This window comes from Sebastes fasciatus, chromosome 13, assembly GCF_043250625.1.
Source record: "Sebastes fasciatus isolate fSebFas1 chromosome 13, fSebFas1.pri, whole genome shotgun sequence".
Classification (NCBI taxonomy): Eukaryota; Metazoa; Chordata; class Actinopteri; order Perciformes; family Sebastidae; genus Sebastes; species Sebastes fasciatus.
The window spans coordinates 16,283,581-16,297,309 of NC_133807.1; the positions used below are offsets into that span (position 1 = coordinate 16,283,581).

General features: G+C 38.5%; 1 protein-coding gene across 1 annotated transcript; it reads left to right on the top strand.

Moving 5' to 3' along the window:
* Positions 1 to 61: 61 nt before the first annotated feature.
* elac2 (elaC ribonuclease Z 2) lies at positions 62 to 13,186 on the top strand. The gene is made up of 24 exons (XM_074655841.1): positions 62 to 593; positions 1,511 to 1,561; positions 1,650 to 1,720; positions 2,024 to 2,088; positions 2,198 to 2,255; positions 2,345 to 2,413; positions 2,506 to 2,610; positions 2,936 to 2,991; positions 3,081 to 3,139; positions 4,320 to 4,392; positions 4,477 to 4,589; positions 4,692 to 4,790; positions 4,886 to 5,024; positions 6,759 to 6,844; positions 7,128 to 7,243; positions 7,386 to 7,482; positions 8,359 to 8,497; positions 8,599 to 8,637; positions 8,727 to 8,836; positions 9,379 to 9,478; positions 10,196 to 10,316; positions 10,750 to 10,828; positions 11,141 to 11,285; positions 12,661 to 13,186. Exons 1-24 carry the CDS (start codon positions 247 to 249, stop codon positions 12,898 to 12,900), a joined length of 2,577 nt encoding a protein of 858 aa, XP_074511942.1. The 5' UTR covers positions 62 to 246; the 3' UTR covers positions 12,901 to 13,186.
* The last annotated feature ends 543 nt before the right edge of the window (positions 13,187 to 13,729 follow it).

Sequence of the window (13,729 nt, forward strand, 5' to 3'; positions counted from 1 at the left end):
GATTGGTCCACAGACCTCTTAAATAGTTCTACCCACCAATGAGAGACGAGTGTTCGTCGACGTCATCATTAGATGCCGGAATAGAAGTGTCACATGTGTCAACCTCAACCTCTAAAGTCCTGCTGAATGTACACTCCAGCTACTTTTAGGTAATTCATTCTTTTAAAAAAGCGTGTGGAAATGTATAAACGAGCTTTAACTGATTAATCGGCGCTGGTTATTGTAATTATAGTGGCGTATTTTAGTATGAATAGGGTCCATTTGAAGCTCAGGTCCTTCACCCTGCTGGTTATTAAAGGCAGATCTCTCTCTGCTGCTCCTGCGGCTCTCACAACAAGCTGTGATTATCCTCTCCACCGGACTGTTTCCCAGTTTTTCCGAACTATGGCTACTAATACTACTAATAACCCGGAGATGAGGCAGCAGCTGGGGTTGAGGAAAGCTAAACATAAGGAGCCTCTGCGGAGGGTGAAGACCAAAGAGAGCAGAAACAAACGGGACGTCCACGGACCGTCCACTGTGTACCTGCAGGTGGTCGGTGCTGGCAGCAGAGACAACGCTGCGTCACTCTATGTCTTCTCAGAGTACAACAGGTATGGTATAAATACATGTATATATTCAGTACACAAATATGTGATGAGTTTCAGTAGCTCACAGGCTTTTATTTTTGAAAAAAAGGGCTGTGTACACCTCCTAAAATCACATGTTACACAACTATTTGAGGTACAAAGTGTTGCAAAAGTTCTGTCTTTTAAAGAAAGGATGGCATAAAGTGGCACCATTATTAATAATATAATATTATGTAATGAGTTTCAGTAGCTCAGGCTTTTACTTTGAAAATCACATGTGACACAAGTATTTGAGGTACAAAGTGTTGCAGGGGACATTAAAGTACTGTCTTTTAAAGAAAGGATGGCATAAAGTGGCACCATTATTAGAACATTAACAATATAGTAAGATGTGGTCTCTTAAAGCTTAAGTAGGCAGTATATTGTTTGGCATCATTGGGCAAAAATCCCATAATAACCTTTCAGCATATTGTAATTAAAGTGTTGGGAGAGAAAACTCGACTTCTGCACCTCATCATGGCTCATTTTCAGAGAGACACTGAACAACTGCTCAGTAGTAAATTGATGGAGTTAAACCTTTGTGTCTTCAAGATGATGTCAGGTGTTCTCAGTTAAATGAGGTTTAGCCAAATTAAAAAGTTATAAACAATTTAGTTTAGAGTTTTCACATTATCTACCCAGTGTAGGCACAGTTACATTATATGCAACAACACAGATATGAATGTTTGGGCCCTCAAAGCAGCTGTAGTTTGGAGACTTCTTTCCAACCTGACCATTTATTATTATGTCTATTAAACATAGACATAATATTATAACTAAACCTGAAGATATCATGCAGCCTACAAAGGACCAGAATGACACCACATGTTATCCAACAGCAGTATTGTCACATAGTTGTTTGTTCACAGCCCTGACTATAACTTCCCTCCTCTTTGCTGCAGATACCTGTTCAACTGTGGTGAAGGAACACAGAGACTCATGCAGGAACACAAGTAAGCTGGTTTGAACACGTGTTGTTTTATCATCGTAGTTATTCTGATGACTGAGATAATTCATATTCTTGTGTTTTCCTCTGACAAGACTGAAAGCTGCTCGATTGGACAACATCTTCCTGACCAGACTGAGCTGGGAGAATGTGGGAGGTTTATCAGGTCAGTGATAACCTGGGAACTGCAGCTCCCCTCGGCTCTACGGAGATTCAGTGTTTAGCTGTCTGACACACACCTTTACTGTTCTGGTTCACTCTCAGCGCTCTCATATCGTTGTTTTTTCGGCCGTAGCAGGCAGCTGTTTTCAGCAACAAAGCTCTAAAAGCCATCGTACTCTACCTGCTCAAAAGCAAACAGACACAGTTTGAGACTAGCTGGTGAACACAGTGGAGCATTTAGCAGCTAAAGAGGCAGATATTTCCCTCAAGAGTGTTTGAGCATTGTCTTGTGTTGTTTCCTCTGCAGGGATGATATTAACGTTGAAGGACACTGGTGTCCCAGAGTGTGTCCTCTCTGGACCTCCGCAGCTGGTGAGAGTCTCAATCATACAGTCTTCACTGTTTGAATGTCTGCAGAATGTATTCACTTCACATCTACTGTCTCTTCTTCTTCTTCTTCTCTGCCCTTTTTTAATCAAAGGAGAATTATCTGAACGCCATCAAGTCATTTTCTGGACCACTGGAAGAGATCAAGCTGTGTACGTTGAATGTACTGAACTGAATTAGCGTTATTATTTCTGTGTGATATCAGCATTGTGTGACGTTTTACTGTGTCATGTACTCCTAGCGGTTCGACCGTACACTGAAGAGACGTACACAGACAATACCATGACAGTTTATCAAGTGCCAATATTTGGTGAGTTCAAATATTCATGCTCTTGATTTTCACTTAGACTTCTTCCAGTGTTTTTGGTTGACAGCTGACTCTTTTTGTGTTTTCACTCACAGCCCAGTTGAGGGGAGACAGCAGAAAGCTCTCCCCCAGATCGGGCAGGAACAGTAGCCCCTCTCGTAGTCCTCCCTCTCCCAGGAGAGACGATCCAGGCAGTCCAGGTGAGTCCAGGACAAATCCTGAAGCTTGGTCTTAATCACGGTTTTGTGAAAATGATCTGGTAGTTTGAAGAGTTCACAGAATCATTTTCAACCTTCAAAGTTATAACAATTCATCCTGAGGGGAAACATGAACGTTTGAACCAAATTTCCATCCAATAGTTGCTAAAAAGAAAAAGTCAAACTGAGGTCTAAATGATAAGTCTAAAATCACTTAAATGTTGAGTGTCCCGCAATGCAATGCAGAGTGGAAATGAAGGGACTGCATTCAGATATCGATGTGTTTTCAGTGACACAACGAGTGATGTTTGTTTTTAATATCTTGTAGGCGAGAGACGAACAGCAACTAGAGATACCTCTCTGGTGGTTTCCTTCATATGTAAGGTAGGAGACTGTAGACATGTTGTCATCCTGTATGTGATGTTCACCATGAAGGAACTTTGTGTCTGACATCTTCTTCTTTACTTTTACAGCTTCACCCAAAGAAAGGGAACTTCTTAGTGGCTCAAGCCAAGGAGCTCGGTTTGCCTGTGTGAGTGGAGTTTTAATACAAATGGGCCAGTTGTTCTGTTAGAAAGGATAATATACAATCTGACATGGTGCATTTTCACTGATTTCATTGATTGACTCAAACTGTCAATGCAAAGCCCTTGAACTGACTCTGATTCATACAGCTGTGCACAATGTCTAGTTATTGTTAGTTGTATTAGTTTTGTTATTATTATTATAGTTTAGTTATATTATAGTATTCTTTATTGTATATTATTATTATTATTGCCTTATGTTCTCACCATGTAACTGAAACTTGGGTATTGGTTATCACTTTGTTTGTTTAACTGATTTATCAATTAGTTCATAAAATCACAATGTCCCAGAGCCCAGAGTTTTTACTAATATTTTTTTCAAAGAGGCACATGTCATATTCAATAGAATACAGTTCACAATAATAGAACAACCGAGCGAGCGATAACAATAACAACAATAATAAAAAGGAAATTACAAGACAAAAATAAATAATAATGAAAAAAAAAACAAGTGGTCAAAAACAAGTAGTCAATCAGGAATAAATGTACATAGATATTTATATCTTATTATATTTATATTTATTTTATTTATAAAGATATAGGGCTCTTTGAATTTTTAAACATTTCATATTTCTTGTATAGTATTATCTTGTTTAGATATGTAACAAATATAGGAATTGTTATTAAGAAAATATTTTGCCAAAATAATTAAGTTATTATTCCCAAACTCTGTTTTCTTGTCCTCCAGTTGGAGACCAAACTTTATATTTTCAAATGTTCTATTCGGAATGATTTGATCATTATAATTTATCCAATATTGAAAAGCATCCCAAAAGTTTATCTACAAGAGAAAAAAATATGTTCAATGTTTTCAATGTCTGAGAGTTATAGAAAGTACAAATATTCAAATCTAAGTTAAACCTTTGATGTAGGAAGACACGTTCATCATTTTAAAATAAACTTCTTCAGCCCAAGGTGAAATCCCAGAGCCCAAAGTGACGGATTAAAACCCCGAAAATATAAAATTTACAATGAGATAAAACAGAAAAAGCAGGATAATCTTACATGGGAGAAGCTGGAACCAGCATGTGCTTCTTTCAGCACTACATTAATTAGTTTCATCATTTTAAATATCTTGTTATAAAGCTGCAGTTCAGAAACTCTAATCATGAAACCTTTTTCCCACAGAGGCACAGCAGCCATCGGTCCACTCATCGGCGCTTTGAAGGACGGGAGAAGTGTCACATACGAAGGCAAAGAGGTGCCGTATAAAGACGCCTCTTCTTGATATGAACCTCCTTTTATCAGGCTGCAGCTCTGAACTGGATTTCTCTCTGTCTTATAGATCCGGCCGGAGCAGGTTTGTACTCCCACTGACCCAGGACCAGTCTTTATTATCGTCGAGTGTCCGTCTGAGGACTTTGTCGACGCTATTTGCACCAATCGGCAGCTGAGAAGGTTTGATTATCTGTGATGTACATTTTAAGAACTCATTAATACTTGTTTATTTATCTGAAATAAAACATACGGTATTTAAATTGCGTGTATCGTCCCCTGTAGATACCAGACAGGAGGGACAGAGGACTCTGCTGCGCTAGTGGTCCACATGACTCCAGAGGCTGTTCTGACATCCGATCAATACAAAAAATGGATGGAGAGGTTTGTTTTCTCTCACTTTTGAAACCAGAATCCATAGAGATTCCTGCTTTTTTTAACATTCAGTTAAGCTGAGAGTTTTCTGTGTGTTTCTGCAGGTTTCCGTCCACAACAGAACACCTGATCCTGAATGAACAAGTCTCTACGGTCCACAACGTCAGAAGTCACAAGATTCAAGCTCAGCTGAACATGATTCACCCAAACATCTTCCCACAACTCAAGTCTTACACAACAAAGGTACCACAAAACCATTTTTTATTTCTGTAAATTCAATATATTTAAAAAGGTGAGGAGTCTGTTTGTACAGGTTAAAATTAAATCACTGTTTCTGACCCCCACTAGGGGTCGCCAAAGCTTCACGGGGGGTCGACAGGGTTTTTTGATTTTAAGGGGTGTAAGACAACAGTTGGCCTATATCTCAGCATTTCATTCATTTCTGTGATGAAAACTAAATGAAATAGTTATTTTTAAAGTTTGGATGATTATTTAAGATATAAACAGGATAAGGGCACGGTGAAGGCCTGAACACAAGAGCCTTCCTTCTGCTAAACAGCCTCGTCCTGCATTAGAAAAGTACTCAGTTAAAACAACCAAAGAGCTAATAAAACAATGGCCAATCGTCGGGGAGAAAATAACACAGAATTATTCAAAAAAGAAGCCTATTAAGCCTGTATGATTGTTAAAAATAAAAACAATACATAATATAATAGACAGATAATTGTGTTAAAAGTTCCTAAAATAACCGGAAAACTCATCTCTTTAATTCAAATCTCTAATAATCACAGGAAATAATCTGCTCCAAATTCATCCAAATCGCTCGTTTTACACAAACTTCCTGTAGTTATTGTGTTCACTATTTGGGTTAATTGTGCAGTTTATCAGTTGTTTTGTACTGTTATTGTTATGCATTGAATATAATATGAAATATCCATAAAATATGTCACTTAGTCATTTTACTAAATGATAGAAAAGAAAGGTTTATGAACCAAACACTGCTCTAGGGGACATAAACTGTAAATTCTCTGCAGATTTCTTCCTATTATGTCCACCTCATTCTTTATGTACTGCACAATTAGGGATAAGTTTCTAATTCTTAAAGCTGAAACTCATTGTCAATTATTTGATTCGTCAATTGACAACAATTATCATCCTCGATTGTTTGTCATTTAACAACATTCAGCTTCTCCATTGTTTGGATTTACTGCTTTTTTTCTGTTTCATACCTTTTGTAAAGAAATAAGGCTGCAACTAATGATTGTTTTCATTATTGATTAATTATCAATTGCCAATTATTTTCTAGATTAATAGATTAGTTGTTTGGTCTAGAAAATGTCCAAGGTAAATAGTGAGAAGTGTCCAAGGTGATGTCTTTCAATGTCTTGTTTTGTCCAAAGATTATTCAGTTTAATATGAAATAGCAGGAAAACTCCATAGAGGCTGAAAACAGCATTTTCTGCCATTTTTGCGTGAAAAATGACTTTAACGATTGATAGATTATCAAAATAGTTGGCGATTGTTTTTCTGTCAATCGACTAATCAATTAGTAGATTAATTGTTGCAGCTCTATTAATAAATGTCTTTGGGTTTTGGACTGTTGGTTAACCAAAAACAAGATATTTGTAAACGTCAACATGGACTCTAACGGGCATTTGTCACAATTTCCTAACATTTTATCATGACATTATTTGGCAAATAATCAGTAGAGTTAATCGCAGTGATCATTTATTTCACATTTTTGGTATGTAGCTTATATCCTCAGCAAAATCTGCTGTCATTTTACGCACATAATATCATATATTATACTATGAGTTATTTTATAATCATTCACATTTGCTCCATTATGTTTTTATGTACTGTTTTTTTTATGACAGTATTGACTGCAGTGGCTCTTAGTAACAATGGCTTTTAAAGCAGAGTTCACAAAGTGATAAATCAAGTGTGGGCCGTAAAAGCTTGTTTCTTTATTCCCAGGAGGCTCAGGCTGCCCTGCACGTCCCCAACGTCAGAGCCGAGTGTCTGCTCAAGTTCCAGCTCAGACCCGTAATGGAGTGGCAAAGGTTAGTCTGTCCTTCAATCCCCCCAATTTAGCCGACATTACTCTGCAGCTCGGAGCGCTGCCTTGTCACAGAAAACAATCTGGAATGGACCATTGCACTCGGCCTGCCCGCTTCTTCTTTCTTCTTTTTCAACCTCGTCTTACAAGTGTCAGTGTTTTTTTCTTCGCCGTTTTCTGTCAAGTTCTGTAGAGGCGCATCAAGGTCAGATGCGAAAAGAATCCCCCCGCCAGTGTTGTTGCAGGCAGTGGTGTGTGTCTTCTTGACTCTGTATCTCCTTCGTTAGAGATGCCATCCCCTCCTGCAACACAGAGGAGTTTGTGAAAGAGGCGTCTGAGGTCCCAAACTTTCTGGAAGAGTGCAGGAAGATTTGCTCCACTGACGCTGCTGCAGAGCTTTCTGGTGAGTTTCTCCCCTCTAAACCCCAGAGGGATGTTTTTTTATCGTTTATAGCCCAACAAAATGTTTCTTACTTTTAAGTGGATGGTCCTTCAGTGATGTGAAAGAAGTCATTGTAGAAATACGGTTCTCTTTTCCACTGCAGGGAACGGAGAAAAACACCCAGAGGTGGTTTTCTTGGGAACCGGATCAGCTCTTCCAATGAAGATCAGAAACGTCAGTGGCACTTTAGTTAATATGAGGTACGGATCTCAGGTTATACTATAGAGATGTGTATAAAGTTGGACTGCACCTGGAAATACTTCGGTCAAAAAAAAGTTTTTTTCTTAAATTTATTCTTGAGAAAGGTCCGTAAGAAAAGTCAACGTCTGATTCATGTCGTGTTCTTAAACCACAGAATTGTTCGTACCTGTGTTCTTATAATGATGAATCCCATTGTCCTTGTGAGCTGAAAGTGTGTGCTAGTTGATCCTAACCCTAATCACCCTGCCAGTCTACATAAAGGTGCATGAGACTGCAGGGCCGTGTGCACACAGAAATTGGAAAGGAAAGTTGAGAGAATAAGAATGCCCAAAATAAAAGTCTAAAGAGGGTGGAGCACTGTCGGACTCCTAAACGTTACAAAACCTTCATTAGTTAAGAAGTGGAGGTACTTCTGCAGGAAGTGAATGCCAAACGAGCGGTCACATTTAGTAGTGTCAGTAATGGATATAAAATAATAAAAAAAGATGCATGGGATACTATTACTCGTTCGGTGTTGAAGTGCTAATATTTATTTATTTTAAAAGACCATAATGCTTTGTATAAAATGAAATTATTAGAAAAATATAATTGATAGAAATATTAATTAATTTAAATCCTATATTATACAACTTTAAATTGAAGAAAATGCAATAACTAGTTATTTTGCAAATTATGTCAGCGCTCAAATGTGCTTAAATCTGCTCTTGAGTGTGTGTAGATTCTTTTCTGACCCAAGAACAAATCCCTCAACAGGAAACAATGGTGAACGTCAGAATCTCTGTGTGGGTTTTAAGAAAAAAGCAATTCTTATTCACAGTTGGTGAATGAAGCCTTTGTCCAGTAATGATGTCCGTCCTCCGTTTGTCTGCATGTAGCCCGAGTCAGTCGATGCTGTTGGACTGTGGAGAAGGAACCTTCGGTCAGCTCTGCAGACACTACGGGGACGCCGTGGACGACGCTCTGTCCAAGATCTCCACTGTCTTCATCTCTCACATGCACGCTGACCACCACACAGTAAGCAGTTGTTCATGAGAGCCATGTTGTGGTTTAATACATGAAATAATTTTCAGTGTAAAGTGAGCTGCTTCAGAATAACCTCCTCTGTTTTGTCTTAGGGGCTGCTGATGTTGCTGTATCAGAGGGAAAGAGCGCTGGTATGGAAAGGAAAAGATTGTTTCCTTTTTGGTCATTTAATGTTTGAAAATGACTCATAATTATTCGTAAATGTTTTGTGTCTCATTAGACAACGTTAGGGAAGCCATTCAGCCCCATCTCCTTGGTGGCTCCGTCCCAGATCATGACTTGGCTCAGCCAGTACCACGATTACTGCGAGGAGATCCTCAACCATATCAAGTATGTGAACATAGAGACGTCTTAAAAAGTAACTAAACCCCAAAAACATGTTGATGGATTCACATCCATAAGTGCAAATTATTTCAATTCTACATATTGTGTTATAAATATGCATAGCGAGTGCCCTCTACTGGTGGAAACATGGCTATTAAATTCTGCTATTAGCTGATCTGGAGGCAGCTTTCGACACCAACCAACTCTCCTCCCTGCACCTCCTATAAAACAAACAACTCACTAAATACTTGAAGGCGTTCATGCTTATTTTGTTGCAATTAATAATAAAATATATTTTCCGTATTTTGTCATATCGTCAAGAATATTATCATCGCAGAAGTACCCTGAAATATCGTGATATGAGTTTAGGGCCATATCGCCCACCCCTAGTACGGAGATAAATCCTTTAATTGAGCCAACACCATTTTTTCCTTTTAATAGCTAAGTTAGTCGTGAGCATTACAGACTCACTGGGTCGCTAACGTGGCTGTATATTTTTTTTATTTTTGTGGCTCGATGTGTTTAATATCATGGGTTTTGTGTTTCAGCCTCATCCCTAACAAAGTCCTGGTTGACGGTGCTGAGGAGCCCAAGCAGAGGACAAAGTCCTTCATCCAAGCGCTGCTGAAGAAGAATGATCTGGAAAAGGTGTTTTAATATCACATCCTTCAATATTAATTAGGGCTGTCATTCAATTAAAATAGTAAATCGTGCTTAATCGCAAATTATTTTTTATCTGTTCAAAATGTACCCTAAAGGGAGATTTGTCAAGTATTTAATATTCTTATCAAGATGGGAGTGGGCAAATATGCTGCTTTATGCAAATGTATTTATATATTTGTTAATGGAAATCAATTAACAACACAAAACAATGACGAATATTGTTCAGAAACCTTCACAGGTACTGCATTTAGCATAACAAATATGCTCAAATCATCACATGGCAAGCCCAACAGACAATAACAGCTGTCAGTGTGTCAGTGTGTTGACTTGACTATGACTTTCCCCAAACTGCATGTGATTATCATAAAGTGGACATATCTGTAAAGGGGAGAGTCGTGGGTACCCATAGAGCCCATTTTCATTCACATATCTTGAGGTCAGAGGTCAAGGGACCCTTTTGAAAATGGCCATGCCAGTTTTTCCTCCCACAATTTAGAGTAAGTTTTTACAGTAGAGTTATTAAGCCTCCTTCTCGTCAAGCAATCTTCACTCTAGCTTTAAAACTGAGCCCGCTACAACCTAAAAATCACAATTTGCGTTAACATGTTATTATCACATTAAGTTTGACAGCCCTAATATTAATAATGGCTTCACATTTGTTTGTTTTTTTAAATATACTTATTATTTTTGTTTGTGTCTCAGTTCCAGACATGCATGGTGCGTCACTGTAAGAACGCCTACGCCTGCAGCATCACTCACCAGTCCGGCTGGAAGCTGGCGTTCTCTGGCGACACCATGCCCTGCGATGCGTTCGTGAACACTGGTTAGTACAGTATGGTACCATTCAGTGTGATTAACAAGTGTGTCTACAAGGACGTACTGTATGTAAGAGCAAATTGAGCGTACGCTCTCAGAGCTTCATATAAGGTCATCTAACTGTATCTGAATAATGTATCAGCTGTGTTCTTAATGCTCTCGATCACTCTCGTAGCTGGCAGCCTCTTTCTAAAGGTTCCTGAGGGATCACACTTCATTGGCTCTTCTTAAATTGCTTGACTGGATTCTGTCCAAGCAGAGCCTCCCAGAGACAGCGAGAGTATCCCACGCCTGTTCATTATAGATGGCTCGGCTCAGCGGACAAACAGGGCGTGGCGGTTCTTGATTACGCCGACTACCTGATTGATTTCCTGTGGGAAGGGAAGAGGCTGGAAGTGCTTCAGGCCTCTGATTCCACTTTTTTTCTTTTTGGTTTGCAGGGAAGAATGCAACCTTACTGATCCACGAGGCCACGCTGGAAGACGGGCTGGAGGAGGAAGCGGTAGAGAAAAGACATAGGTGGGGGAAAAATAAAACAAACTGCTTTAATGCAGTTTATGAAAATTAATAAAAGTAAAAAAGGTGGCAGTTAAAGTTCTATCAGACAACGAAAAGAAATGCACTTTGAAGTTGCACTTATTTCTGAGTGCATTGTTAAATTTCTTTACTCTCCACAGATATTGACATTGATTTTTGCACCTTTTTTATGGTGACAGAGTGAGAGTCTGTCTTCACAAAAAACATCTTTTATGTCCATAGAAAACAAATGTTTCCCTCTTCAGAGAGAAAGCAGTGAATCTCTGACTTTATGCTTCATGTTTTTTCTGACAGCACGACCTCCCAGGCCATCGGTATCGGCATGAGGATGAACGCCGACTTCATCATGCTGAACCACTTCAGCCAGCGTTACGCCAAGATCCCTCTCTTCAGTGAAGACTTCACCGACAGAGTGGGGATATCATTCGACCACATGAGAGTAAGTATCTGTAGAACAACGATGTTATCTTCACCGCCGCTGATTCGATGTATATCACCGGAACTTGACAGCTATCTGCTGCTGCATTGAATTAACTTCTTTTTCTGCTCCTATACGATTGCATCTGAATGCATTTGAACAAAGTTTTTCAGTGGTTCTACTTTAGATTTATCTACATGGCTTTTATTAGAGAATGTAATGTGAGTGTGGCACCAGTATCAAACTGTGAAATATCAAAAGTTGCTTTCAGATGGTGAGATTATTATTCTTCTTTCACTGATTCTTTAATCAAATAATTCCTGATCTGAATCTGGAAACTTGCCAAGTGTAAATGATAGTGAATTTAAATCAACATATCATGCTCTGGTCATTTTTGAGATTATGGGCTTCCATAACACTTCTTCTTTTAGACTAGTGGAAAGAAAATATCCAAAATACACATTTAGGCGTTTATTTTACTACTTTGTCTTTTTGTGTCTGTAGATTTCTCCTAAATTCATCTAAAGTTAGCATTAGATAATACCTCATTTGCATATTTAAATATAAAACCTCTGAAAATAATTAAGTTCGTAATCAACTGGGGAAGTTTCATGGTGATATCTATTAATTAACATTTTCTTTTTACCCTATTCACCTACATATCTTTAAAGGCCGTTTCATTCCCGTCTATATTTTTAAGGTTTTTACAGAGGAGTTTTTTCATATATCATTCATAGCTTAATTTATTTCACATTTTATTCTTAAAAACATGACAAAATGTTTTTTTTTTATGTCTGTTTTTTGAATTATGGGAGTGATAAAAACAGATATCTTCTGTAACTTTGATTTGAATGTGTCAACAAAATTAAACCAGAATTTTGAACCAGGCTTTATCCAATATTCAGATTTCTGATCTGTAAATGTATTTATGTAAGAATAAACTAGCGTACTGTACAATGCAAATCATCCAAAAGAATATACAGTACTTTAATTTGACGAAACAATCCTGAGTTGAAGTTAGGAGGAGATAAGGGACGAGAAATGGCCAGCAGGGGGCATGAATTAACTGTTCTACCGAGGCAGGTGGAAATTAATGAAAACTATAAGTCTAAATATGATTTAATAAAAGGAAGTGGCAACCAGAAAAGTTTTGAGCCTCACTTTGAAAGAAACTCAGACAAGAAGAGTGTTAATATGAGACTGCAGGCAGTACGTCTGCATGAACAGCTTTATATTGGTTTAGTTGCTGATTCCAGAAGTACATAAAGATTCCTTCCTTTTTAAATGAAAGGCTGAACACATGTTAGTTGCAAGACAGTATTTATGAGCTTCACTCTTTTTAGGAGTTATAAAAAATAAGTTGGTTGACCATTTTCTCCATTTCCTCTCTGCTCAGATTCGCTTTGGGGACTTTAAAATCCTCCCCAGGCTCATTCCCGCACTTAAAACCCTCTTCGCCGAGGAGATCGGCGAGATGGAGGAGAGACGGGAGAGGAGAGAGCTGAGGAATCCGAGAGGAAGCAGCTCTGAGCTGAACAGCGAGCAGACGACGCCCGACATGGGCCGAGCAGCCAAAAGAGACCAGGAGGAGGCGAAGACGCACGATGTGGAGACGAAGAGGCTGAAAACCAGCTGAAGCCTGACTGACAAACAAACAGACTTTAACTGCGAGCATCCTGAGTTGTTTTTATTTAAATGAGTTAGAGATTTTTATTTGGCTCGTGTGGTTTCATTGAAGAAACGGCAATGTATATTTCCTGCATCGCAGTGTGCAAAGATGAGCTGTGAATCTCCGTTTTGCTTTTTCATTAAACAGAATAAAGTGATGCCACACAGTCTGTAGTTTACAGATCAGTCACTAGACGTGCGAATCAGTGGTTCACAACATTTTTCATAAACACATAAAGCTCTATCAACACCAGCTGTCATGTTCCACATATTTTTAATTGAATGGATTTTAAATTCTGATTTTATTTAACACCATTAATTATTTTAATAGATTTAAGTAAGGGATAATGAACAGCGAGCCGGTCATTATTGTGAAAGAACCCCAGACGTCTTCTATTCTTTCACAACAATAACCTGCTAGCTGTACATTATCCCGCTTATTACACGGCTACTTACTGAAGAAATCAATATTTTGACACAAAACCGGTCCGCCAGAGTCCGACATCAGAACTGCGCGCATAGCAACGGTCTGTTATACATAGCAACGGTCTGTTATAAAGAAATTACAGAATGCCGTGATTGACCAATCAGAATCGAGTATTCAACACAGCCGTGTAATAAATATTTTTAAGACATTAGGGCTGCAACTAACGGTTATTTTCATTGTTGATTATTTCCTTGATTGATCGATTAGTTGTTTGGTCTATAAAATGTCAGAAAATGGTGAAAAATGTGGATCAGTGTTTCCCAAAGCCCAAGATGCCGTCCTCAAATGTCTTGTCCACAACTCAAAGATA

Coding starts and splice junctions, on each gene's coding strand:
- elac2 (XM_074655841.1), top strand. CDS start 247: ATGAATAGGGTCCATTTGAAGCTCAGGTCCTTCACCCTGCTGGTTATT. Junction 1,562..1,649: donor AGACTCATGCAGGAACACAA/GTAAGCTGGTTT, acceptor TCCTCTGACAAG/ACTGAAAGCTGCTCGATTGG. Junction 9,479..10,195: donor AGAAGAATGATCTGGAAAAG/GTGTTTTAATAT, acceptor TTTGTGTCTCAG/TTCCAGACATGCATGGTGCG.